Source organism: Clarias gariepinus, chromosome 16, assembly GCF_024256425.1.
Source record: "Clarias gariepinus isolate MV-2021 ecotype Netherlands chromosome 16, CGAR_prim_01v2, whole genome shotgun sequence".
Taxonomy (NCBI): Eukaryota; Metazoa; Chordata; class Actinopteri; order Siluriformes; family Clariidae; genus Clarias; species Clarias gariepinus.
This window is the reverse complement of record NC_071115.1, coordinates 81,603-107,010: the sequence shown is the minus strand read 5'-3', so window position 1 is coordinate 107,010 and position 25,408 is coordinate 81,603. Positions and strand designations below refer to the sequence as shown.

General features: G+C 42.5%; 1 protein-coding gene across 1 annotated transcript; it reads right to left on the bottom strand.

Annotated features, from left to right (window-relative positions):
* Positions 1 to 3,895: 3,895 nt before the first annotated feature.
* Positions 3,896 to 6,333, bottom strand: LOC128544488 (ferritin, middle subunit-like). Its single transcript, XM_053514633.1, has 4 exons — positions 6,128 to 6,333; positions 5,873 to 6,019; positions 4,287 to 4,412; positions 3,896 to 4,170 (listed from the first exon to the last, which is right to left on the bottom strand). Exons 1-4 carry the CDS (start codon positions 6,230 to 6,232, stop codon positions 4,015 to 4,017), a joined length of 534 nt encoding a protein of 177 aa, XP_053370608.1. The 5' UTR covers positions 6,233 to 6,333; the 3' UTR covers positions 3,896 to 4,014.
* Positions 6,334 to 25,408: the final 19,075 nt, after the last annotated feature.

Here is a 25,408-nt window from a genome sequence, read left to right as displayed (position 1 = left end):
ATTAATAATCCCCTGACTAACTTTTTTTCAATATAATTTAGATGGCTCTTGTTACAGTTTGGACCAAATGCATTTTAACTTTTTAGTGGTGTGTGTTGAACGTGACCAATTATGCAAAATTCACAAATAATTTTGGACAGTCACATGAGTCTCTCTTGTACATGTACATTTAACAAAAACATGAGATAAACACCCCCCTTTATCTTTCTTTATTGTAAATTTCCTTATTTTTTCTTTATAAATCCATGATTCACAGTAGCTAGGGTTAATGGAGTCTGAGTAATAAAAGAGTGGAATTTTGTGTAAGACCCTCCTCCACCCCCGGGGCTCAGCCCTGCCCAGGAGTCGCCATTTGGTTCACCGAAAAAAAGCAGAACAAACGCCAGTGATAGAATTTAAGCAGGGATAGAGCTCCGGGATCCTTTGCCCTAATTTTGGTTTTTGTTTCCTACTACTGAGGACATTAATAAAAAAATTCTATCATTTATTTACAGTAAATATGTTCTGGCAGCTATCCCTAAAGTTGTAAGTGTGTGTGCTAAATATTTCACATCTAGCTTAGTTTCTTAATGAGGGACATGAAGCTTTAAGTGGTGAATGATAGCTGGCTATGCATGTCTAGGCGTAAGCATTTTAAAAAGAAAAATAGTTGCAAAGTAATGATAATCGGACCCAAGCACCTGTGCTATTGCCACCTGCGTGCACCAGAAGGATGGTGGGCACAGTGGCCACATTCATTTAAAGGGGAAATACCAGTACCATTTTGACATAATATATAACTAATTAATTATATATAAAACTAAGTTATTTGTTTATTTGTCTTTCAATTTTTTTTTTTGAAAGTTATTTGCTAAATTTTATTTCTGCATGCAACAAAAACATTTTGAACACGTGAAAAAAGACGGGTTGAAGGTTTCTTTTAAATAAAAACTCAATGTCTATTTGTCCTCCTTGTATTTATGAAAAGCAGAACTTAAATTATCCACCTGCAGCAAAACAAAATTGCCGTCTGCTTCTGTGTGCCGTTATCCTTTTATCGCGTGTAGTGTGCAGTCAGTGCTCAACCAAAAAAAAAAATAGAGCTTTAAAAAAGAATAGTATATTTATTATCATTATTATTGATGACAACACCATATAAATATGAGACAATAATTTAAACTTTAAGTCAATTAGACCTGAACAGAAAGGAGTCTGGATGAATGTCTTCCTTGATCCCTGATTGATGGTTGGACCAGGCTAGCAGTGCTAGAGGATCGGCAGGAACATGGTGCGGTGCTCAGAGGTAAGTGGGTGCTGGGACATTTTTAGCTTTGTAGGGAAGCATCAGGGTTTTGGATTTGATGCAGCAGCTACAGGAAACCAAAAAAAGGGAGCAGAGAAGTAGGGTGGTGTGATTTGGTTTTACTCAGATTGAGCTTCAGCTGCAGCTGCCATCCAGGATGAGATGTCTGCCAGACATGCTGAGATCCGGTTGGAAACCTGAGTTTCTGACGGAGGAAATAAGAGAATAAGTTGTGTGTTATCTGCATAACAATGGTATGAAAAGCTATCCTATGATATGACCTTACCAAGAGATCGGGTATAGAGGGAGAAGAGAAGAGGGCCAAGTACTGAGCCCTGTGGGACCCCAATAAAGAGTCTGCATGTGGCAGATGTGAATCCTCTCCGTATCCACCTCATACGACCTATCTTCTAGGTAAAAAGCTAACCATTGCCACGCTGTTCCACAGATTCTAAGGCTTGTAAGAATAGATTATAGTATCTTGTAGTTCACTGTGTCAAATGCAGCTGACAGGTCCAGGAGAATGGGGACAGATGATAGTTTAGTGGGTTCAGTACTATGGAGCTTCACACCTCTTCAACTTGACCACATTTTGTCACATTGCAACCACAAAAATAAATTTTATGTGACAGACCATCACAAAGTCGCACATAATTGTGAAGTGGAAGAAAATAATAAATGTTTTTGCATTTGTATTTAGGCTCCTTTACCCTGAGACTTTAACTAAAATACAGTAGAAACAATCACCTTTAGAAATCACTCCACCTTTGGAAATCAAGTCCACCTGTGAATAATTTAATCTCAGTATAAATATAATTCAATTCAATTTTATTTGTATTGCGCTTTTAGCAACTGTCATTGCCGCAAAGCAGCTTTACACAATCAAAAGAATTATTTAAGTTTGTATGGAATGTGAATGTGTATGAATCAAAATGGTCAGTTTGTCCCTGGTGAGCAAGCTGAGAGCGACAGTGGCAAGGAAAAACTCCCTGAGATGGTAATAGGAGGAAACCTTGAGAGGAACCAGACTTAACAGGGAACCCATCCTCATTTATATAACTAATATAACTGTTCTGTAAAGTTCTCAGAGGTTTGTTTGTGAAAATTAGTAAACAAACGGCATCATATAGCTCAAGTTACACACCAGATAAGTCAGGGATAAAGTTGTGGAGAGGTTGAAAGCAGAATTAAAAATCTTCATAGGAACTTTGATACTTAACCTAACTTTGGATCCCATTGTCCTAGAGACACAGTGGAGGGCTCATTTAACTGAGGAAACCAACAGGATTTTCACATTTATCATGATGCTCATAAGCCATAGCCCTAGCAACCATTTAGAGCACCCTAGCAACCCAAACCCATGGAGGATTATCTTCACAACAGCAAATCACATGGAGATTGTTTTTTATCATTCATAGTCAACAAAAACTTTTGATTTCTTCATTAGCAGGTGCCAAGCCACTACCTAGCAACAAAACAGAATACCCTAGGAACCATTTTGCAAGACATTTATCTCCAAATCAGAACATTGAATAAACGTGTCTGTTGCATTTTTTGACTCATGCCAGCAATGCTAATAACATTGGAGTCATGCTAGCAACATGCTAATCATTTTATCATCATGCTAGCAACAGCTAATCATGTTCGCATTATGCTAGCAACATGCTAGTCATGTTAAAATTATGCTAACAACATACCAATGATGTTGCTGGTAACATGCTAATAATGCATCATGTTAGCTACATACTAATCACGTTAGCATCTTGCAAGCAACCTGCTAATCACATTGCAGTCATGCTAGCAACATGCTATCTTGCTTAATTTAAATTTTGTCTGGTTTTTTTTTAGTTGTTTACTATTTGTATGCATGCATCATTCAGTTCAAACCTTTCCCATACACAGTGAGATACTTACAGCTTTTTTAGAACCTTGAAATAAAAAACATGAAAGAACATTTTTATTGTATATTTTGTGTAATATTTTCTTTCCATTGTAAAGAGTATTCTCCATTTATTTTATAAGCTGTAAAATTGTTGCATGTTTATGCATGAGTAAAAAGTGAGCTGTGTGGTGCAGGTCCCTGAGGATATTTTGTGCTTTTTTCCCCCCCAAGCAGCATTATGTGTATAAATCGTTCATAAAAGGGAGGTGAGATCCAGTGATTCTCTCTGAAAACTTTACGACTCTTTGGAGAGCTGTTTGTTCTGTCAGGGTGACGTTTTCGATCTTGATGCCACATGTGAGGATGCTCGATAGAAGTCTTTAGTAGGACTGGATGAGGGGCTGACGGCTGAGTCTAGCCTTTCTTAGCAGCCTGATGACGTATGGCCATTGGTGGGTCCTTTTCACTGTAGCCGGCCGTGTTTTTGGTCCAGCTTATGTTTGTCACATAAAGGCCCAGAAGCTTTTAATAGTCTATACTGTTTAGTTTGGGCTAACAGCGGCATCCTAGAAATCCTCACATTTTATTTAACTTTTCTGGTAATCAAAGAGTACTGGGAACACTGCTTTTCTTCCAGGGTGTGCATGCAACATAATTAAACAATTAAATGCGGGTTAAACAAAACATTTAAAGAATAATTTGATCTTGATATAAATGAAGAACTCACCATGAACAGCTCAAAATGTTTATTGAAATGCTCAGTTAACCCTCCACATCAGGATAATGATGTTAGACATGAAACTACCACACACTTATGATGGAAGTTCTGCTGATCAGTGTGGAGGCAGGTTCAACTTTTCCCTCCTAGGGTGTGTTTATCAAACAGGTACTCAGCCATGCGGTTGTTGCTGGAGTCCATCTTGGTGAGGGTGGTGATGTGGTCTCCCAGTTTCTTGATGGTCTCCACCTGCTCCTTTAGGTAGTGAGACTCCAGGAAGTCACACAGCTGATGGACAGTGAAGAGGAAAGTGTGTAGAAGAATTATGGCCACCACTACCTGCATGACCAAGAGGTAGTATTATCAGTTCAAAATTCTCTCTTCCAACACAAGCTTTCACTTACATGAGGATCCATGTTATCAGAGCAGAGTTTGTGCAGGTCCAGCAGAGCCTGGTTCACCTTCTTCTCCAGCTCCAGGGCGCACTGCATGGCCTCCAACCCACTGCCCCACTCATCACGCTCCGGTTTCTTAAAACACACACCCGATTAGAGCACACTTGACACACAGTGCCCCTTTCAGCAAGTTTCAATCTGTACACCAGGAAGCAGTATTATTTGTTAGAGAACCAAATTTGATTTAATGCTAACATCCTGCCATTATTGAACAGCAACACAGACTTCAATAATTTATTCTCAGAAAGTAACACCATTTGCCTTCAGTCGCTTGCGTCATCTGAATAGTAATTACATTCCATACAATTAATACATTTTTTTTCTATAACTGTAAATTTGCACATTTTATTTTACATTCTTTTTCTATTGCAATTTTGCTCGTTTTACCTTCTTATTCATTTTTAAGTGACGAACAGTCAAACATTTCACTGCGGTGTATGGTTGTGTATTTGACGCAATAAAATTTGAATTTAATAAAATAATGCCATCACGTGGTTGTTAGAGGTACTGCAGTATTAAACATAGGCTCGTGTATCTGGCGTTATATTCCTGCTACAATTCTGGAGCGCGTGGTTTGACATTTTGTGAGCAGACAAAGCACTCTATGCGCGTGCAGCGTCTTCCCTGCTCGCTCACATGTTCTCCGCGCACGCACGACTTCTCGATTCTGTGCGCGCTCGACTCTGCCTGCATGCGCGTGCAACATTTATTTTCTGTGCGCGCTCGACTCTGCCTGTACGCTCGCTCAACTTTGTCCAGTGTTACAAAACTGCCACAAAACCAGCCAATCACAGACATCCACACACTACTTCTGATTGATTCCATCAGCTGGCAACATCGACCGCATAACGGAAGCGTTGTAAATAAAGGTCAAGTAAAGCGACCGAGTTGTCCGATTTGAGCTATATGGATAATTAGATAAGTAAATAAAAACACAATGGACAAACGAAACTGGTATATACTAATACTTCATTAAATAAATAAATAAAATTTACTATAATATTTGTTTATAATATTTATAAATAAAAACAACGTTATTTACAATGCTATCCTTATATAATTACTTTATTTGTATTCTTATTATATATAATATAAATTTATTATTATTTTTTTTTTGTAAAGCTGCTTTGAGACAATGACCATTTTACCAGCACTATACAAATTATGGTATGCGTTATGCGGTCGATAGAGAAGGAACAGCCAATCAGAAGTAGTATGGAAGTCTGTGATTGGCAGGTTTTGTAACACTGGACAAAGTTGAGCGAGCGTGCAGGCAGAGTCGAGCGCGCACATAAAATAAATGTTGCACGCGCAGGGGAGACACTGCACGCGCATAGAGGGCTTTGTCTTCTCTCAAACTGTCAAACCACGCGCTCAGAGTTGTGGCAGGAATATAACGCCATACATACGTGTACAGACAGAAGGGTTGGAAGTGTGTGCTTGTGGATTAAATGCTGGCGTTTCGTCCCATATAACAAGAGTGTAATCCAATAATTATACACGCGGTATGAACGACGCTACAGGTGTGGCGTTACCTTGACGTCCTGGAGGAAAATGCGGCCGCCTCTCTTGTTCTGGAACGACATGAACTTCTCGGCGTGCTCGCGCTCCTCGTGCGCGTTCTCTTTGAAGAAATGCGCGAAGCCCTCGAGCGCGACGTCATCGCGAGTAAAGTAATAAGCCTGGGGTAAAATAATAACAGTATTATTAACAACAAGCTATAAAACACACACAGTCAGTCAGCTGTCCAGCTCGAATCCCAGCACATCAGTCCACACTGAGCTCCTTACCATGGAGGTGTAGGTGTAGGAGGCGTAAAGCTCCATGTTTATCATCTTGTTAATGGCGGCCTCGCAGTCGCGGTGGTAGTTCTGACGGATCTGAGAAGTCTCCATTTTCAGCTGGTTTTATAAATCAGATTCCTAAAGTAAACCCTAACGTTCCGTTCAAGCACTGTTGAAGCAAGAACGTAACTCCAGCTCTGTGTGTGTAAAACTGACCGCCTTCTCATTTAAACTGTGTCAGCGTGAGGGAACACCTCAGTCAATCAGATAGGAGGATTTAACCATGCAGTAGGCGGGATTAGGGCAGACTGGCCAATCACTGACACGCACAGGACCAGACGTGTTTCCGGAAGCAGGTTTAACAATCTCTGATTTTAACCTCTAACTCCGAGTGACCTGTAAAACTCAGATCAGGTGAGAACAACTAGTCTAATCAATTCTGAGTCAGATTAACCCAGAGGAAAGCGCGTGCACGAGGAGATTAAAGGCGCTCATCAGTGGAACGCAGATGAAGAGAGCCATTAAAGCAACAGGGGAGACGGCCAATACTGCCACCTAGTGGCTATAGAAACATTGGTGAATGTGTTTAACAGCGGGAGTATTGTATTAGATTATACTATCTGTGCGCGCGACTTTGTTCACGTGGAATACTTAAAAAAAGTGAAATAACAAACCGAAATAGGTCCTCAAAATCCGTATTCGTAAGCCAAGACAGATAATAAGTACGTACAGTACAACAAAAATCTAAGTCACAAAATGAATTCCCTAAAAAAATCTGCATTTTAAGCCTAGTCAAATAAGAGCAAATAAAACAGCACTATCACTCCAATCATGAAACAAATTCTATAGATCTGATTTTTGCAAGTCTAATCAATTAAGTAAATCATTTGTTTGAATGTTGTATTTATTCCTTTTTATAGCGGGAGAGAATAAAGATCGCATTTATTAGGTTAATTAAAGAAATGTAAAAATGTATGTATAAAAAATTTACAGCGCAATCTGGTGAATTTTGAAATGAACTAATGATTTCATATCTAATGATTTTCTCTTCCTGTGGGCCGATTGCGATGAAACAAACCCTATATGTTACCTTTAGCTCAGCCAAATACACCTGTGATAACCACATTAAGTTTTGTTCAGGTTTTTTATGTGATGCATGCACAAACAAACTGAAAGACATAAATTGCCAGAACCATTGCCCCCCCCAAATTATAATTTTTTTGCAAATATTATCATACACCGCAACTTTGCAGTTTTATTATATTATATCATATTATATTTTATTAAATTACATTTTATTTTTATTACATTTTCGGTAGTATCCTTGGTTAATGGTTAAAAAGTTTCTAGAAATAGTTAAAAGGGTGAAGCTAAAAATAACTTTTTTTCTTTTTTTTCTGATCAGCTGTTAATGTAATCAAACCCCAAAAGTTCATGCCCACGTACATGTCTTTCTCTGTTTCTGTACGACAGAACTCTGACTTACATATGAAAATTTTTTTTGTAAGGTTGAGTATCTTACGGCTTGTTTACACCAAGTTGTCCTTCTTTGGTGGTCAGACAAATACACTCCCTGTTCGGTAATCGGAGAGTGAATCACAGATGAGAAATGGAAAAAGTAGATAAAAGGATAAAGATGAAGTTTTGTCTTAAAACCACTCCAGCATGTTAAAATTCACTTATACCACTTCAGCGCTGTTATTTCAGCCAAAGTGAAAATATGAACTAATCCCAGTAAAAATATTCACTTTATCTTTTCTAATTAATATCTATTGGTGCAGGTGTTTGTTTACATTGAGACAGTAGCGCATTGGTAGATAATTTTAAAGTAGATTATTAAATCCCACACATAACTGTTCATAACATCACTTTTACTCCAGATTTAGATTCACTGATGGTGCAGATTAAACTTCAGGCAGAGATCTAAGTAAAGTGTAACCTCAGAGTGTGAGTAATGCGGTTTGCGAGTGTTCTACAAGACAAGCAAAGATTTTTTATAAATTTTGATTTGAAAAATGTGCAAGTCTTGGTTCACCGAGTATCGTGTATCACGCATGCGCTTCTTGTTTTGATGCTGAGCGTCACGTGATCACAACTTGGCAACAGTTTTTTTTCTCTCTTGTGCTGCGGAATTGTGGGTAATCGTCCCCCAGCTGTGTCTTAGTGCACATCTTTCACTGGTATTATCAACATCCGTACACGTGTACTGCTTACACTGTGACCACGTGTGTGTAAAACATTTTATTTTGTGTTTGTAAGTGGGTGTGTACGGCATGTGTGCGCGTGTGTAAAGCAAAAGAAAGTCTAATTATAGAGGTTAAAAATTAATTTTTTCCCTCAGTCCGTCCTTATGTGGGTGCGTGCGTAATTTGACACTGTGCCGGTTCACACATACTCTCTCTCTCTCTCTCTCTCGCCTTTAGTGCATGTGTGTTTGTGAAGCAGAGAGGGGGTGCTTCACACACACAAAAACACGCACACAACACTAAAGGTGTTCCGGAACAAATTATGCTCGTAATCCAAGGTTCCACTGTACTGCAAAAGTCTCCTTACATTCCTACAGTTTTGTGTGATGCTGTGACAAAATCTGGCTAAACAGACTATGTACAGACAGACAATTTTTCTGTGACTGGTTTCCGGTCCTCCGATGTATGAAAAAAATATATATATAATTGAAAGAGTGAGTTCTGACTAATGTACAAACAAGACCTTTCTATTCTATTCTATTCTATTCTATTCTATTCTTAATGCAGGTGCAACTATAAAAAACACAAAACTAACTTGGTAGCAACTTAAAATGAAATACAACATATAATTTGGTCAGGTGCGGTGTAATTTTATCACATGCAATAATGATCTTTAGCCTATCCTACCTAGTTAAATAATTCAATTAAATTTTATTTGTATACGATTAACAATCGACATTGTGGCAAAGCAGCTTTACACAATCAAAAGAATTACAGTGGAACCTTGGAGTGCGAGTAACGTGGTTTGCAAGTGTTCCGCAAGACAAGAAAAGTTTAAAAAAAAAATTTGACTTGGAAAACGTCTTGAAAAGTCTTGGTTTACGAGTACCAAGTATTATGTATCACGCATGCGCTTTTTGTTTTGACGGCGAGCCTCACGTGATCACAACTGAGCCAACAATTTTTCTCTCTCTTGCACTGCGGAATTGTAGGTAATCGTCTCCCCTGCTGTGTCTTAGTGTGCGTCTCTTACTGGTATAATCAACATCCGTGCACGCGTGTACTGTTTATTATAACACTGTGACCACGTTTTTGTATGTAAAATATATTTTATTTTGTGTCTGTATGCGTGTGTACAGCGCGCATGTGTAAAGCAAAAAAAGTCTCGTTAGAGAGGTTAAAGATCTATTTTCTCTCTCTGTATCAGCCTGTACTTTGTCATTGAACACCGTGCCCCTTCACACACACTCTCTCTCTCCTTCGTACTGCTGTAAACAGAAAGTTCATTTGTTTTATTTTCACTTTACAGCAGTGATTCCGTTAGTATGCGCCCATGCAAGTGTTATTAACGATGTTCCTTGTTATTTTTCTGATAAAACTGTCTTTTCGTTAATGTGTGTGCAAAAAACTCAAATAAGAGAGGAAAAAGGTTTACTGTGTAATTCCTTCTCTCCTCTTTCATTAGCTTCACACATGATCATAAAACATACCCCAAAAACAATACACAACCTGTTTAACACACTATAAAACAGAATTAATACACTAACAAAAAAAAAAAAAGGTTTTAAGCAAGGACTTAAAAGAGAAGGTGCCATTCTAATATCTAAAGGCAAATTATTCCAAAATTGAGGCCCTGCTACCGCAAATGCCCGTGCCCCTCTACGCTTGAGCCTCACGTGTGGGACTACTAATAGAGCCTAATCACATGATCTTAGTGTTCTAGAAGGAGAGTAAAGATGAAGAAGTTCAGAGAGGTAGCCTGGTGCTAGGTTATGTAGAGATTTATACACAAAGAGAAGAATTTAAAAATGAATTTTCTGAGAGACTGGCAGCCAGTGTAGATCTTTCAGAATCGGAGTGATGTGTTCATGCTTATGACATTTGCGAAGAAATCTTGCTGCTGCATTTTGTACAAGCTGTAGGCGAGCAATTTGAGATTTGGAAATACCGCAGTATAAAGAATTGCAGTAATCTAGACGGGACGTAATGAATGGATGCACAGCCATTTCTAGAGTTTTGGGGGTGAGGAAGTGTTTCATTTTAGCGAGTAGTCGAAGCTGATAGAAGCTGGATCCAATAACGGAGGCGATATGTTTATCAAATTTTAAATGCTGGTCAATGAGAACACCAAGGTTACGCACCTGCGATGATCTGAAGACAGATAAACTGTCCAGATCAGGAAGTAAAATTACCCATCTTTACTAAGAACTTTCTGTCAGACAAATATGACTGAAACCATTTCAGAACATTAGCTTTTAGGGCCACCCAAGACTCTAATCTAGATAGTAGTATAGAGTGGTCGACAGTATCAAAGGCCGCCGATAGATCCAGGAGAAGAAGAATCACAGAATCTCCGGAGTCAGTAGAGACATAAATATAATTTAACACTCTCAAAAGGGCGGACTCAGTGCTGTGAGCAGACTTAAAACCAGATTGAAACACCTCATGAATACCCATATTAGTCACTGTCAAGAACTAACCTGGAGTGACCAGAAGACGTAGCTTTAGCGGTTAGCCCTTTGTTGCGTGAATGGTAAACCCAAACGCGGACGAACACGAGTGAGCAGGATAATCACGCTATTTGATCTAAGGACTCTCACGAATGGGGAGCAAGGGAGAGACACAATCTAACCCGCGTCCTATAAATACACACTCGATCAGGATTTTAAACCAAGAAGGTGAGTACTCACGGTTTGTAGAAATCCGACGTAGCATCGGCGACTCAATGACTGAGCGAGGTGCTATGGTTTGTTTACCTCTTTTATACTTCCTGGTTCGCGACCGCTTAACTTCCGGGTCCTAGTGCTGGTCGCGTTCCGAGTGTGCATGACAGTACCCCCCTGTCCAGGACCGGCTCCGGACGGTCCTGCGGTGGAGGATACCCTGTGACGGTAGTCCCGGATGAGCTCGGGGTCGAGGATGAAGCGAGCTGGAACCCAAGACCGCTCCTCGGGACCGTAGCCTTCCCAATCGACCAAGTATTGGGTGCCTCTGCCCCGAGGCCGCGAATCAAGGATCCGTCGCACGGTGTAGGCGGGACCGCCGTCAATGATCCGGGGAGGAGGAGCAGGGCGGGTGGGGGGAACCATGGGTGAAGTGGTGAAGGGTTTCAGTTGTGAAATATGGAATACTGGATGGATCCGGAGCGCCGCAGGCAGCTGGAGCCGGTAGGTGACAGGATTGATCTGTAGATGGATGCGGTATGGGCCGATGAACCTTGGTGAGAGTTTCCGGGATTCTGTGTGGAGATGGAGGTTTTTGGTTGAGAGCCAGACCTTGTCACCTACTTTGAACAACCGTCCCGGAGGGTGTCGACGGCGATGTTGGGTGATGTAGCTGGCGTTGGTCTGTTGGATGGCACGGTTGGCTTGTCTCCATAGCCGTCGACACCTACGGACCAACTGTTGGGCCGAGGGTACGTCAACCTCCGGTTCCTGATGGGTGAACATCGGAGGTTGGAAACCATAGCATACCTCAAATGGGCTCAAGTTGGTGGCCGAGGAGACGTGAAGGTTGTGAGACAGCTCAGCCCATGTGAGGTAGCGGGCCCAGGAGCGCTGGTGATCGGACACGAAGCATCTCAGGTAGCGCTCCAGCTGTTGGTTGGTCCGTTCCGTCTGACCATTAGTCTGGGGGTGGTATCCGGAGGACAGACTAGTGGTGGAGTTGATCAGACGGCAGAAGGCCTTCCAGAACCGGGCGGTGAACTGGGGCCCTCTGTCCGAGACGATGTCTTTGGGGAACCCATGCAGACGGACTACGTGTTCCAATATCAGCTCTGCGGTGACCTGAGCTGATGGGAGTCCGGTGAGGGCCACCAGGTGAGCTGCCTTGGAGAACCGGTCGACGATCGTGAGGATGGTGTTTTTCTCTTCGGAAACCGGCAGGCCTGTGATGAAATCCAAAGCGATGTGCGTCCAGGGTCGTCGAGGAACGGGCAGAGGTTGGAGCTCTCCTGGGGTTGGTCGGTTGGTGTCCTTAGCCCTGGCGCACACCGGGCACGCCTGAACGAACTCCTCGATGTCCTTCTTCATGGAGGGCCACCAGAACGCCCGTTTCACGAACTGTAAGGTTCTTCGATTTCCCGGGTGTCCGGCCACGGGCGATGAGTGACCCCACTGGAGGACCTCAGATCTTAGTGGTTGGGGCACGAAGAGTCGTCCAGGCGGTGCCCCTGCCGGCCCGGCCTCCGCAGCTTGAGCCTGGCGAACCCTTGTCTCGAGATCCCACTGGAGCGGTGCCACGATGCGTGAGGTGGGTAGGACAGGCACGGGGTCCGCCCGGGGGGCGTCTTCCTCCTGTTGTCGCGATAGGGCGTCCGCCTTGGTGTTCTTCGACCCCGGGCGGTATGATAGATGGAAGTCGAACTGTTCGAAGAATAGTGCCCACCGTGCCTGTCGGGGATTGAGTTGCTTGAGGTTGCGGATGGTGAGGAGGTTCTGGTGATCTGTCCAGACGATGAACGGCTCACTGGCGCCCTGGAGCCAGTGACGCCATTCCTCCAAGGCCCACTTTATGCCCAACAGCTCGCGGTCCCCTACCCCGTATCGCTGCTGAGTGGGATTAAATTTCTTGGAGAAGAAGCCACATGGGTGTAGCTTCTGGTCTGGACCTCGCTGAGAGAGAACAGCGCCGGCGCCCACATCTGACGCGTCCACCTCTACAACGAACGGTTGGTTGACATCTGGGTGAAGAAGGATAGGTGCGGTGGTGAAGCGATGGCAGAGTTCCCTGAATGCTGAGATGGCGGCCGGAGTGAGTTGGAAGGGGTGAGTCGCGGGCCTGGTCAGGTTGGTCAGTGGTGCTGCAACTGTACTGTAGCCCCGGATGAAGCGACGATAGAAGTTCGCAAACCCGAGAAACCGTTGAAGCTGTTTGAGCGTCCTGGGTAGGGGCCACTGACGCACAGCCTCTAGCTTCTGCGGGTCCATGGCCACACCCTGGGGCGAGATGACAAAACCCAGGAACGTGGTGGAGTGCTGGTGAAAAGCACATTTTTCCAACTTACAGTACAGTTGGTGGGCGAGCAATCTCTTTAGAACAGCCCGGACATGTTGGGTGTGTTCGGTGATCGTGCGGGAGTAGATGAGAATGTCGTCCAGGTAAACGAACACCCATCGGCCCAACATGTCTCTCAGGACATCGTTGATGAACTGCTGGAAGGCCGAGGGTGCGTTACATAATCCAAATGGGATGACCAGGCTTTCGTAATGTCCCGTGGGGGTGATGAAGGCCGTCTTCCACTCATCGCCCTCTCTGATGCGCACCAAGTTGTAGGCGCTCCGGAGGTCCAACTTAGTGAACACGGTGGCACCAGAGAGGGCGTCCAGGGCTGAGTTGGTTAGCGGCAATGGGTGTCGGTTCTTGATGGTTATCTTATTTAACCCCCGATAGTCGACACACGGGCGAAGTTCCCCCCCTTTCTTTTTCACAAAGAAAAAACCGGCGGCTGCCGGTGACGAGGAGGGCCGGATGGTTCCGTGGCGAAGAGCGTTGGTGATGTATTCTTCCATCGCCTGCGTCTCGGTCGCTGACAGGGAGTAGAGGTGGCCGCGGGGGGGAACTGAACCCGGCTGGAGCTCTATGGCCAGATCGTAGGGACGATGAGGTGGAAGGTAGGTGGCTCTCCTTTTACAAAAGACTCCAGCCAGGTCACGATAGGCAGGTGGAATGGCATTGATGTCGACATCGGGGCCCTCGGACTCCGTGGAACACGTCCCAGCCGGGGCCCGTAGGCAAAGTTCAGTGCAGGTCGGTCCCCACTGGAGGATTCGGTTCTGGTTCCAGGAGATGAGGGGGTCATGCTGCAGCAGCCACGGGTATCCGAGGATGATGGGAGGAGATGAGATGGAGGTGAGGTGAAATTGAAGCTGTTCCTGATGTTGGTCGATTATGAATGTGATTGGTTGGGTCTGGTGAGTGATGGGACTGGATGAGAGGGGCCGACCGTCGACTGAGGTGATGTGAACCGGCTGGGATAACGCCTCGATCTTCATCCCCAATTCTTTGGCATAAGTTGAGTCAATGAAGTTACCAGCGGCACCGGAGTCGATAAACGCGGTACTTCGGACTCGTTTGTGGCCAAATTGGAGAGTTACCTGGACCGTGAGACGGGAGATGGTGGCGTTGATCGTGGTGGAGAGGTGGAGAGGGCCCGGTGAGCTTCTCCTTGCACTCACCGGGGCTGAGCGTTTCCCGGACGAATTGGACAGACCGCCCGGTGATGTGCTGCTGACCCGCAATAGGCGCACAACCCCTCTCTGTACCGTCGTTCGCGTTCCGCCACGGTCAGGGAGGCGCGTCCTAGTTGCATGGGTTCCCCGGCTCTGGTGTCAACCACGGCAGGAGGTGGAGATCCGACAGATCCGGTAGTGGAGGTGGTGAGAGCAATAGGTGGTCGTGGCGGGGTGTAGGAGAAAGTGGGTGCAGGCGGCAGGGTCCTAGGGGCTGGCTTCGGGCGAGAGAGGATGCGTTGGTCGATGCGGAGGGAGAGCTGGATCATCCCCTTCAGGGTAGCAGGAAGCTCCCGCCCGGCGAGCTCGTCTTTGATACGTGGAGCCAGTCCCTCGTAGAAGGATGTCCGGAGCGCGGCATCTCCCCAGTCGGTCTGCACGGCGAGGGTCCGGAACTCTGCAGCGTACCGGCTCACGGACGATCCTCCCTGCCGCAGATGGTAGAGCTTGGTGTCGGTCTCCACCTCGCCCGCTGGGTGTTCGAAAGTGAGTCTGAGTTGGCGGGTGAACTCATTATATGAGTGCGCGGTGTCTGAATCCGCCCGGAGAACTGCCGTGGCCCACTCAGCTGCCTGCCCGGATAGCAACGAGACCAAAAGCGCGATGCGTAGCCGATCGGTGGAGTACCTGGTGGAATTAAACTCAAACACCAGATCAAGCGATGTTAAAAACACATTGCACTTTCCGTCCGTGCCATCCCATTTATCAGGAAGTGCCAGAAATACATCCGAAGGGGGGGGGGGCGGCGCCGCGGCCGCCGCGACGGGAGAACGGCTAGCCGCGCTATCTACAGCCGCCCGGAGATCCGCGTTCTCCTGCCGGAGCTCCGCGACCTCGCGGCGCAAGGCCGCGACGTCTTGGAGGTCCCGGCGCAGATTAGCGATCTCCCCGGTTAGCGTGTTGATAAGCTTGGCGTGCTGATCTACCACGTCGCAGAGGTGCGCGTAGTCCGCTGGGTTCAAAAACCTTAGAAACGAAAGGTAAAACAGAAATTAGCAGAAAGTTCTTTAGGATAGAAGGATCCAGTGAAGGCTTCTTGAGCAAAGGAGTGACAGTAGCCCTTTAAGATTGGCCGGAACATAGCCCGTTTGGAGACACTTATTAATGAGAGATACCAAGCCTGGCCCAATCGAATCCAGAATTAATCTTAGGAATCTTGGATGGATGATATCATTAAAGCAAGTAGAGGGTTTAAGCTTGTCAATCACCTTCTTCAAAACCTGGACATTGATGGGTTCAAAAACCTCCCAAAAAGTAGAGACAGAAGGCATGGTAGGTGAGTCATTTAATGTTAAGGTGGGGCAAATGCCAAGTCTAAGGGTAATAATTTTGTCACTGAAGAATCTCAAGAAGCCTTCGCAGACAGCATCAGAAGCGACAGGCAAAGTGTTAACAGAAGGATTTACAACAGACTAAATAATTGAAAACAAAACCTTAGGTTTAGAGTAATTAGTTTCAATTATGTTAGAAAAATATGCAGCTTTTGCAGACTTAGCAGCAGACTGGTAAGATGTAAGATAATCTTTAAATAAATGAAAGGAAATATGCAACCTGTCCTTTTTCCATTATCGTTCTGCCTTTCCACGGATTTGTCTTAAGAGATGGGTCTCAGAGTTTTGCCACAGTTCAGATTTTGGTTTCTGCTTATGAGGTTTACGGGGGGCAGTTGCATTAGCTACCTCAAGCCTGGCAGAATGCAAGAGGCTAAGATGTTGATCAGCATCCAAGTCCAGTAATGATTGATCCAAGTGCAACTCTGAGCAAAATTCAGTGAAGCACAAGTTAAAGTTTGAGCTAAACTGTGGAGAGTGGAAACGAGACAGATTAACCCTCTGAGATCCGCGCACGCATATATGCGTTTTAAGGCGTCTTCCCCTGATGACGTCAATAAGAACTTAAATTACACTTTCAGTTTTGATCGTACAAACAAGATCTATATATTAATAAAATCTGTAAAGTGTCTACTTTTTTTGTATGCACACATGTTAAAAATAAACATTAATTTGTGCATTAATAAAATAAAGAAAACAAACAGGGTGCGCTGTCTGTCGCTTTGGTCTGTGTGAACAGGGAGAAACACGTCATTAAAATGAACTGAAACACAGCAAATACTCCACAGAGAGACACAAAATACATATATATAGAAAGCTCGAATTGTCTACTTTTACATTTACTAATTTAACTCGAAAACAAATAATCTGTTTTTATGTAATGCGTATGAAAGTAAGGAGTGGTACAGATTCTCCTGTATCGGCTCATTACAGCTAATGTGATCCCGCCTCCCTGTGCGTGCGCGCTGTTCATATGGAAATTAACCTTTCATTAACAGCGCGCGCACAGGAAGGTGGGATCACATCAGCTGTAATGAAACAAAAAAAGCATAAAAACAGAATATTTGTTTTCGAGGTAAATTAGTAAATGTAAAAGTAGACAATTCAAGCTTTCTATAGATACAGTGGAACCTCGGATTATGAGTAACGTGGTTTACGAATGTTCTGTAAGACGAGCAACAATTTTTTTAAAATAATTTTTGACTTGAAAAACGAGCATTGTCTTAGTTTACGAGCACCAAGTACCAGGTTTCACGCATGTGCTTCTTGTTTTAACACCGAGCGTTACGTCATCACAAGTGAGCCAACGGTTTTTCTCTCTTGCACCGGAATTGTAGGTAATCGTCTCTCCTGCTGGGTGAATACACACACATGCGCACACACACACACACACACGCTGTGCGCATACTAACGGGATCACTACTGTAAAGTAAAACAACAACAATGTTGAGAGAAGGGGAGCTGTAAAGCCGAGACCTATCGTCTCCCCTGCTGGGTCTTAGTGCTTGCAGCATTTTTCAGTGTGCGTGTTTGTGTCTGTGTAAGGCAGAGAGTTTGTGTGTTTGTTTGGCAACCTGAGAGAAGGGGGCCATAAACGCGAGCGATCCCCCCCTTCCACACACCTCCTCTCAGGTTGCCAAATAAACACACAAACTCCTCTCTGTCGCGATTGTTTACAACAATTGTCGATTATCTTACAGCAGTGATTCTGTTAGTATGCGCTCACATGAGTGTGACTAGGAATGTTCCTTGCTAATTTTTAAATGTTTTTTAAAACGGTCTATCCGTTAATGTGTGTGTGTGTGTGTGTGTGTGTTTTTACACACATACACCCTGCGTGCACAAACAAAAACCCTTATCTGTCGGGATTTATTTTTAAATTTTTTTAAGGTAAAGTACAGGTTTATTTGTTTTATTTTTACGTTATATTTTGTAGTAATTATATTTATGTATTTATTTTTTGGGCTGTAGAACGGACAATTTAAGTTTCCATTATTTCCTATGGGAAAATTAAATTTGGTTTACGAGTGTTTTGGAATACGAGCCCGCTTCCGGAACGAATTAAGCTCGTAATCCGAGGTTCCACTGTATGTATTTTGTCTCTCTCTGTGGAGTATTTGCTGAGTTTCAGTTCATTTTAATGACGTGTTTCTCCCTGCAGTTCACACAGACCAAAGCAACAGACAGCGCACCCTGTTTGTTTTCTTTCATTTATTAATGCACAAAGTTTTATTTTTGAACATGTGTGCATACAAAAAAAATAGACACTTTACAGATTCGATTAATATATAGATCTTGTCTGTACGATTAAAACTGAAAGTGTAATTTAGGTTCTTATTGGCGTCATCAGTGTTTTTTGCACTGTTCTTACACTTTTATATTTTAACATGTAATTTATGTGTAATTTGTTATAACAGCCATATTTTCTGTTATAGTGACTGCAGTAATGCAGCTAAAATGTCAACTTTAATTGTTTAGGCCTAATAAACTGAACTCACAAGTAAATCTAAAGTTTTTTTGTGTGTCAAATACATTCTCAAATAACCTAAACACTGAAAATATATACCTTATTTTGTCCTCAGATTCTTTCTTGTATATCTGCTCTCTCAGTCACATACCTGTCTAATGGCTCATTATGCAGCTCATTATGCAGGCCTTTGTCTACTCAGGTGTGAATCACTGCATTAGTAATGATAGTTCACGCCTTCTCGCATAGACCCTTTACATTTAAGCTACTTTTATTTTCACAAAACTTACTAACCACACATAATATTTTTTTCCCTAAAAAATGCAAACACATACATTCATTTTGGTCACATATTATTGTAGAACAGTTTGTGCTGATTACAAGAAAAATACAGGTTGGTCAATAATATAAGTAGCTGAAAAAAGCACAAATATCAGAGCATGTCCAAACATCTCAAGGGCCCCAAAATCACCCCGGACCTCAGAGGATTAACAGATGCATTAGAAAAGTGCGAAAGATCAGGAAGAGACAGTAAACAAATAATATCGGCTTATGGTCAGAGAGCAGAAAATCTGAGAGCACAATATCAGTCACATCAAGTCCATAAGAAAGTACAAGATCCAACGTATGACCCTGAATGTAAGTAGAGCTGTTGATCCACTGAGTTAAATTAAAAGCGTCAATTAGATTGAGGAAATCACGTGAGAATGGGTTTGACGGACAGCAGACATGAATATTAAAATCGCCTACCAACACAAAACGATCGCAGGTTGTGGCAATATTGCCGATCAGTTCAGTAAACTGCTGAATAAAATCCTTAGTGAAGTGAGGAGGGTGGTAGATTACCCCTAAACTAACAGGACCATTCCAGTCTAAGTAAAGTAGCTGAGCTTCAAAACTTGAGAAGGCCGTAACGGGTCCCAGCCGACAGCGTGCAGAAAAAGAGTTCTTTAAAATAGTTACAATCCCACCCCCACACCCACATAAGCGGGGAGAGTTAAAAAATGTACAGTCAACAGGGACCAGATCCGCGAAAGGAGTTAAATCACCAACCTTTATCCAGGATTCCGTGATAAACATAAAATCCAGGTTGTGAGATGAATAAAAGTCATTTAAGAAAAAGGTCTTGTTCACCAGGGAGCGAGCATTTATTAGTGCCAACTTCGGTGCGGGAATATAAACAGAGGATGTGGACGCTCTACTCAGTGAGCGCAGATTTCCGTGCATTACTCCACGTTGACGGTAGCCAAGGCCAACCCGGCGGAGAACGGTACCAGAAACTGGACTCAGATACAGGGGAAAACCGGATGAAGCCATCGGTGGACCCGATCCAGCGGGCGCCAGATAGTAGAGCCGCCGTAAAACGATGCGCGGGAGGGAACCGATAGAAAGCCAGCCCACTGATAGGCTTTCAGCTTTACGATGTACCCTCCACGCTTGCCTCGTTTCCTCCTCTGCTTTCTCCGCGAGATGTTGAGGGGCCAGCGGCGAACACAATCCGGGATATCCGTTCGAAACGACTCATGTGAGTTATCGAAAGAGCAGTCCACCTCTGTGTTATAGTTCGTAATAGTATCTGCAACCAAGTTGCGGATATCCAAAAGTGCTTGACAGTCGTGAAGGTATCTTGGGGCTTTTTCACATCGTGCCATGGCACGATTCCCCCGCAGGTTTGCTTTTACATCCGCAACATTGGTTACAATCCCAAGCAGCCTTGTGTGTTTACACAACCGGATACAGTAGGTGGCGGTGGGCATTTGGTTAGTTTGTCTTCTGCCAAAAAGACAAAAAAAGAAAAGAAAAGGCAAATCCATTCATCATAAACTGTGTGACATTTGAGGTTTATTGAGGTTTTTATTTTTGTGAAAAAAAGCAACAGCTCTCTCAACAGCCTTCCTGCTCCCACATTTTCATTGGTCTTTCACTAGTCTTTTACTGGTCTTGTGCTACTGTTAAAGGTCTCAGCCTGTGTCTCCTCCAAAGTGCCTGTCTTCAAGAAAGTATCAAAGCAATAAGCAAGAAGTTAACTAAAGGTTACAATCAAATTCAAATTCAAAATTCAAATTCACGTTCAGCTTGCACAAATTCAATTCTTTTAAATCCAAAATCCATCGCAGCAATCACAGGCAACGATGTGTGGAGCTTATATGGATCATCAGCATCTCACTTTTGATAAATGCCTCTGAGATGCATTGGAGTGTAAGTAGAAATGTTATGTACGAAATAAAATATAGTAAAGTACCTGTAACCTTAGTAGCTACATAACCATAAGGCTTAAGTTCATTGCGTTTTACTCCTTTGTATTTTGGACAGGGAAATTGCCTGAGGCTTTAAAGTAAGCAAACACGAGGAGAATTAATGGTTCCATCAATTATGGAAAGTTGTCCAAGTCTTAAAGCTGTAAATCCCCAGACCATCCCACTCCCACCATCCTGTTTGACTGTTGGTATGATGTTCTTTTTTTTAATAAAATGCTGTGTTAATTTTACACCAGATGTAATGGTGTCTTTTGATTGTGTAAAGCTGCTTTGCCACAATGACAATTGTTAAACGCGCCATACAAATAAAATTGAATTGAATTAATGGGACGCACACCATTCAAAAAGTACAAATTCTGTCTCACCAATCCAAAGAATAGTTGCCCCAAAGTAATAATCAATATACTTTTTGTCAAATGTGAGATTCTATTCTTTTTGGTCAGTAGTGGCATTTGCACAGGAACTCTCCCATAAATTAAATTTTTGCCCCCCAGTCTCTTTCTTAATGTTAATTCAAAAACACTGACCTTAACTGAAGCAAGTTAGGCCTTGTAGTCCTTTAGATGTTGTTCTGGGTTTTTTATGAGCTCCGGGATGCATCATCATTGTGCTCTTGGACTAGTTTTCTCTTTTTGTGGATAATGGCTTTTAAAATAGTTTGCTGGGGTCCCAAAGACTTGACTTTGACTCTAGGTCAAATATAATAAAGAAACAAAAATTATTTATGTTCAAAAAGGAATAGAAAGAAGTATAGACTTACTTAATCCTCCCCCTTTTTGACTAGAACTCCAGCAGCAAAAAATGCAACAATGTTTCTTTGGCAATTTAAAAAAGAACAACTTTGTATATGGGTGTAATGTTGGTGTGTGACGACAGAAAGAGGCTCCAGTCAAAATATACTTGTTGGGTTTCCTGATACTTCAGGTAGAATAAAAGTTATACTTATTTTAAAAACGTGCAAATTTTACATAAACATAAACATAGTATTTTTGTCTATGGATCCAGGAAGTGATGCGTTAACCAGAAGAGGTATTTTACATTCAAGACGCATAGTGCAAGGCAGTTAGAGCATGTTTGGATTGTTTGGCATGTAGGGCTTCTTTTGTGTAAAACTTCGATTCGAGTGTAAATGTACAATTTAATTGCAAAATGCAACGCAATCGGACAATGAATGTCTAGCAGCCACTGGATTATTTTTTCGATTTGGAAGATGAGGAAACTTTTTCCTCTGACTCGGATAGTGCTCACGAGTGTCCTGGCCAAGAAGCTGCTCCTTTTGGTGCCCAGCCAACTTGTTTGTTTTTAAAACTGATTTATACTTGTTAGTAGTTTTACAAATTGAATGTAAAACCTGTAAAAATGTTACTCATTTTTATTTTATATAAAATATATATGGTTTATCATTCTACTGTTTTCTCTTGTCTTGCCATAGTTCATGTTTTTGTTTTAGTTCTCTTATAGTCATACAGTGGTGTGAAAAACTATTTGCCCCCTTCCTGATTTCTTATTCTTTTGCATGTTTGTCACACTTAAATGTTTCTGCTCTTAAAAAAACGTTAACTATTAGTCAAAGATAACATAATTGAACACAAAATAGAGTTTTTTAATGAAGGTTTACGTTATTAAGGGAGAAAAAAACTCTAAATCTACATGGCCCTGTGTGAAAAAGTGATTGCCCCCTTGTTAAAAAATAACTGTGGTTTATCACACCTGAGTTCAATTTCTGTAGTCACCCCCAGGCCTGATTACTGCCACACCTGTTTCAATCAAGAAATCACTTAAATAGGAGCTACCTGACACAGAGAAGTAGACCAAAAGCACCTCAAAAGCTAGACATCATGCCAAGATCCAAAGAAATTCAGGAACAAATGAGAACAAAAGTAAATGAGATCTATTAGTCTGGTAAAGGTTATAAAGCCATTTCTAAAGCTTTGGGACTCCAGCGAACCACAGTGAGAGCCATTATTCACAAAAGGCAAAAACATGGAACAGTGGTGAACCTTCCCAGGAGTGGCTTGCCGACCAAAATTACCCCAAGAGCGCAGAGACAACTCATTCGAGAGGCCACAAAAGACCCCAGGACAACATCTAAAGAACTGCAGGCCTCACTTGCCTCAATTAAGGTCAGTGTTCACGACTCCACCATAAGAAAGAGACTGGGCAAAAATGGCCTGCATGGCAGATTTCCAAGGCGCAAACCACTTTTAAGCAAAAAGAACATTAAGGCTCGTCTCAATTTTGCTAAAAAACATCTTAATGATTGCCAAGACTTTTGGGAAAATACCTTGTGGACCGACAAGACAAACGTTGAACTTTTTGGAAGGTGCGTGTCCCGTTACATCTGGCGTAAAAGTAACACAGCATTTCAGAAAAAGAACATCATACCAACAGTAAAATATGGTGGTGGTAGTGTGATGGTCTTGGGTTGTTTTGCTGCTTCAGGACCTGGAATGCTTGCTGTGATAGATGGAATCATGAATTCTACTGTCTACCAAAAAATTCTGAAGGAGAATGTCCGGCCATCTGTTCGTCAACTCAAGCTGAAGCGATCTTGGGTGCTGCAGCAGGACAATGACCCAAAACACACCAGCAAATCCACCTCTGAATGGCTGAAGAAAAACAAAATGAAGACTTTTGAGTGGCCTAGTCAAAGTCCTGACCTGAATCCTATTGAGATGTTGTGGCATGATCTTAAAAAGGCGGTTCATGCTAGAAAACCCTCAAATAAAGCTGAATTACAACAATTCTGCAAAGATGAGTGGGCCAAAATTCCTCCAGAGCGCTGTAAAAGACTCGTTGCAAGTTATCGCAAACGCTTGATTGCAGTTATTGCTGCTAAGGGTGGCCCAACCAGTTATTAGGTTCAGGGGGCAATTACTTTTTCACACAGGGCCATGTAGGTTTGGATTTTTTTTCTCCCTAAATAATAAAAACCATCATTTTAAAACTGCATTTTGTGTTTACTTGTGTTATCTTTGACTAATAGTTGAATGTGTTTGATGATCAGAAACATTTTGTGTGACAAACATGCAAAAGAATAAGAAATCAGGAAGGGGGCAAATAGTTTTTCACACCACTGTATCTCTAGGTCACGTCCCTAAACCTTTCAAGTTGGCAGTTATTAAGCCGCTTCTTGAAAAATCTAATTTGGACGTGAATGAAATAAATTACAAACCGATTTCAAACCTTCCGTTCATATAAAAAATATTAGAAAAAGTAGTATCAGCTCAAATATGCACATTCTTACAGGAAAACAACATCCTAGAAGAATTTCAGTCAGGTTTTAGGCCGCATTATAGTACAGAAACTGCACTAGTTAAGATTGCGAACGACTTGTTTTTAGCTTCAGACCAACGCTGCATCTTAATACTAGTCTTACTTGATCTTAGTGCTGCATTCGACACCATAGATCATAATATTCTTATAGATCGCCTACAAAATCATATAGGTATTCAGGGGCAGGCATTAAAATGGTTTAGATTATACCTGTCTGATCGATACCATTTTGTAGATCTAAATAGAGTACCGTTTGATGTAATGCCAGTGAAATATGGGGTCCCACAAGGGTCAGTTTTAGGACCTCTGCTGTTCTTAATATATATGCTTCCCTTGGGAAACATCATTAGAAGGCATGGGATTAGTTTCCATTGTTATGCTGATGATACCCAATTATATATCTCAACAAAACCAAATCAAATTCAAATCGAATTAAAATTTTATTTGTCACATACACAGTTATACACAGTATGATATGCAGTGAAATGCTTAAGCAACTGCTCGTGACCTAAAATAGAAGACTAAGAATAGTAATAGGAAATAAATATGAGAATTAAAATATAGGGTAAATAAAACTAGAAAAGAATAAAATAAAATATAAAATATAAAAATTAAAGTTAAAAAAATAAACTGTACGACAAAAATACACAATATAGAAAATATTTGAAGAATGTATGAAGAAATATAAAACAATAAGAGCAGCTGAACGGGTAGGTATATATTTATGTAATTTTTGTGTGGAATGGTGTTAGAATAAATAGTGATGAAAGAATGGTAATGTAATGTCCACTGTTTGTGCAATCCACATATTTAAAGTGTCTAGTGCGGTGCAAAATATGCTTAAAAAGTGATTTATTTAAAGTGACTTGTGACAGAGTGATATGATGACCACCAGGTGTAGTTGTGCAGTGGCCACTAGTGTAAACGAATGTCCAGAATGTCCAGTGTGTGTGTGTAAAAACCATATGTGTTTCAGTACTGTGGGGTGGTGTGATTGAGAGACCGTATCGCCTGTGGGAAGAAGCTCCTCCTCAGTCTCTCTGTGTTGGCCTTCAGGGAGCGGAATAGCTTTCCTGACCTCAACAGAGAAAACAGTCCATTGTTGGGATTGCTGAGGTCCTTCACAATCTTCCTGGCCTTGGTCCAGCACCGCCTGCTGTAGATTAAGTGCAGGTCAGGGAGCTCGGTGCGGATGATGCGCTCAGCTGATCACACCACCCTCTGTAGAGCTCATCTGTCCTGCATGGTGCTGTTCCCGAACCAGGTTGTGATGTTTCCTGTCAGGATGCTCTCTATGGTGCAGGAGTAAAAGTTCCTGAGCACCTTGGAGGGCAGTCGGAAGTCTCTCAAGTGTCTGAGGTGGTAGAGACGCTGCTGGGCCCTTTTCACCACAGTGTTGATGTGACAGGACCATGCCAGGTCCTGCGTGATGTGAACACCGAGGTATTTGAAGCTGTCCACTCTCTCCACTGGGCTTTCGTTCATGACAGGGGTCTGTTAGTTCCTCTCCTGCTTAGTGCTGAAGTCCACTATCAG

Coding starts and splice junctions, on each gene's coding strand:
- LOC128544488 (XM_053514633.1), bottom strand. CDS start 6,232: ATGGAGACTTCTCAGATCCGTCAGAACTACCACCGCGACTGCGAGGCC. Junction 6,020..6,127: donor CCTACACCTACACCTCCATG/GTAAGGAGCTCA, acceptor ATTTTACCCCAG/GCTTATTACTTTACTCGCGA. Junction 4,413..5,872: donor TTTTCCTCCAGGACGTCAAG/GTAACGCCACAC, acceptor GTGTGTTTTAAG/AAACCGGAGCGTGATGAGTG.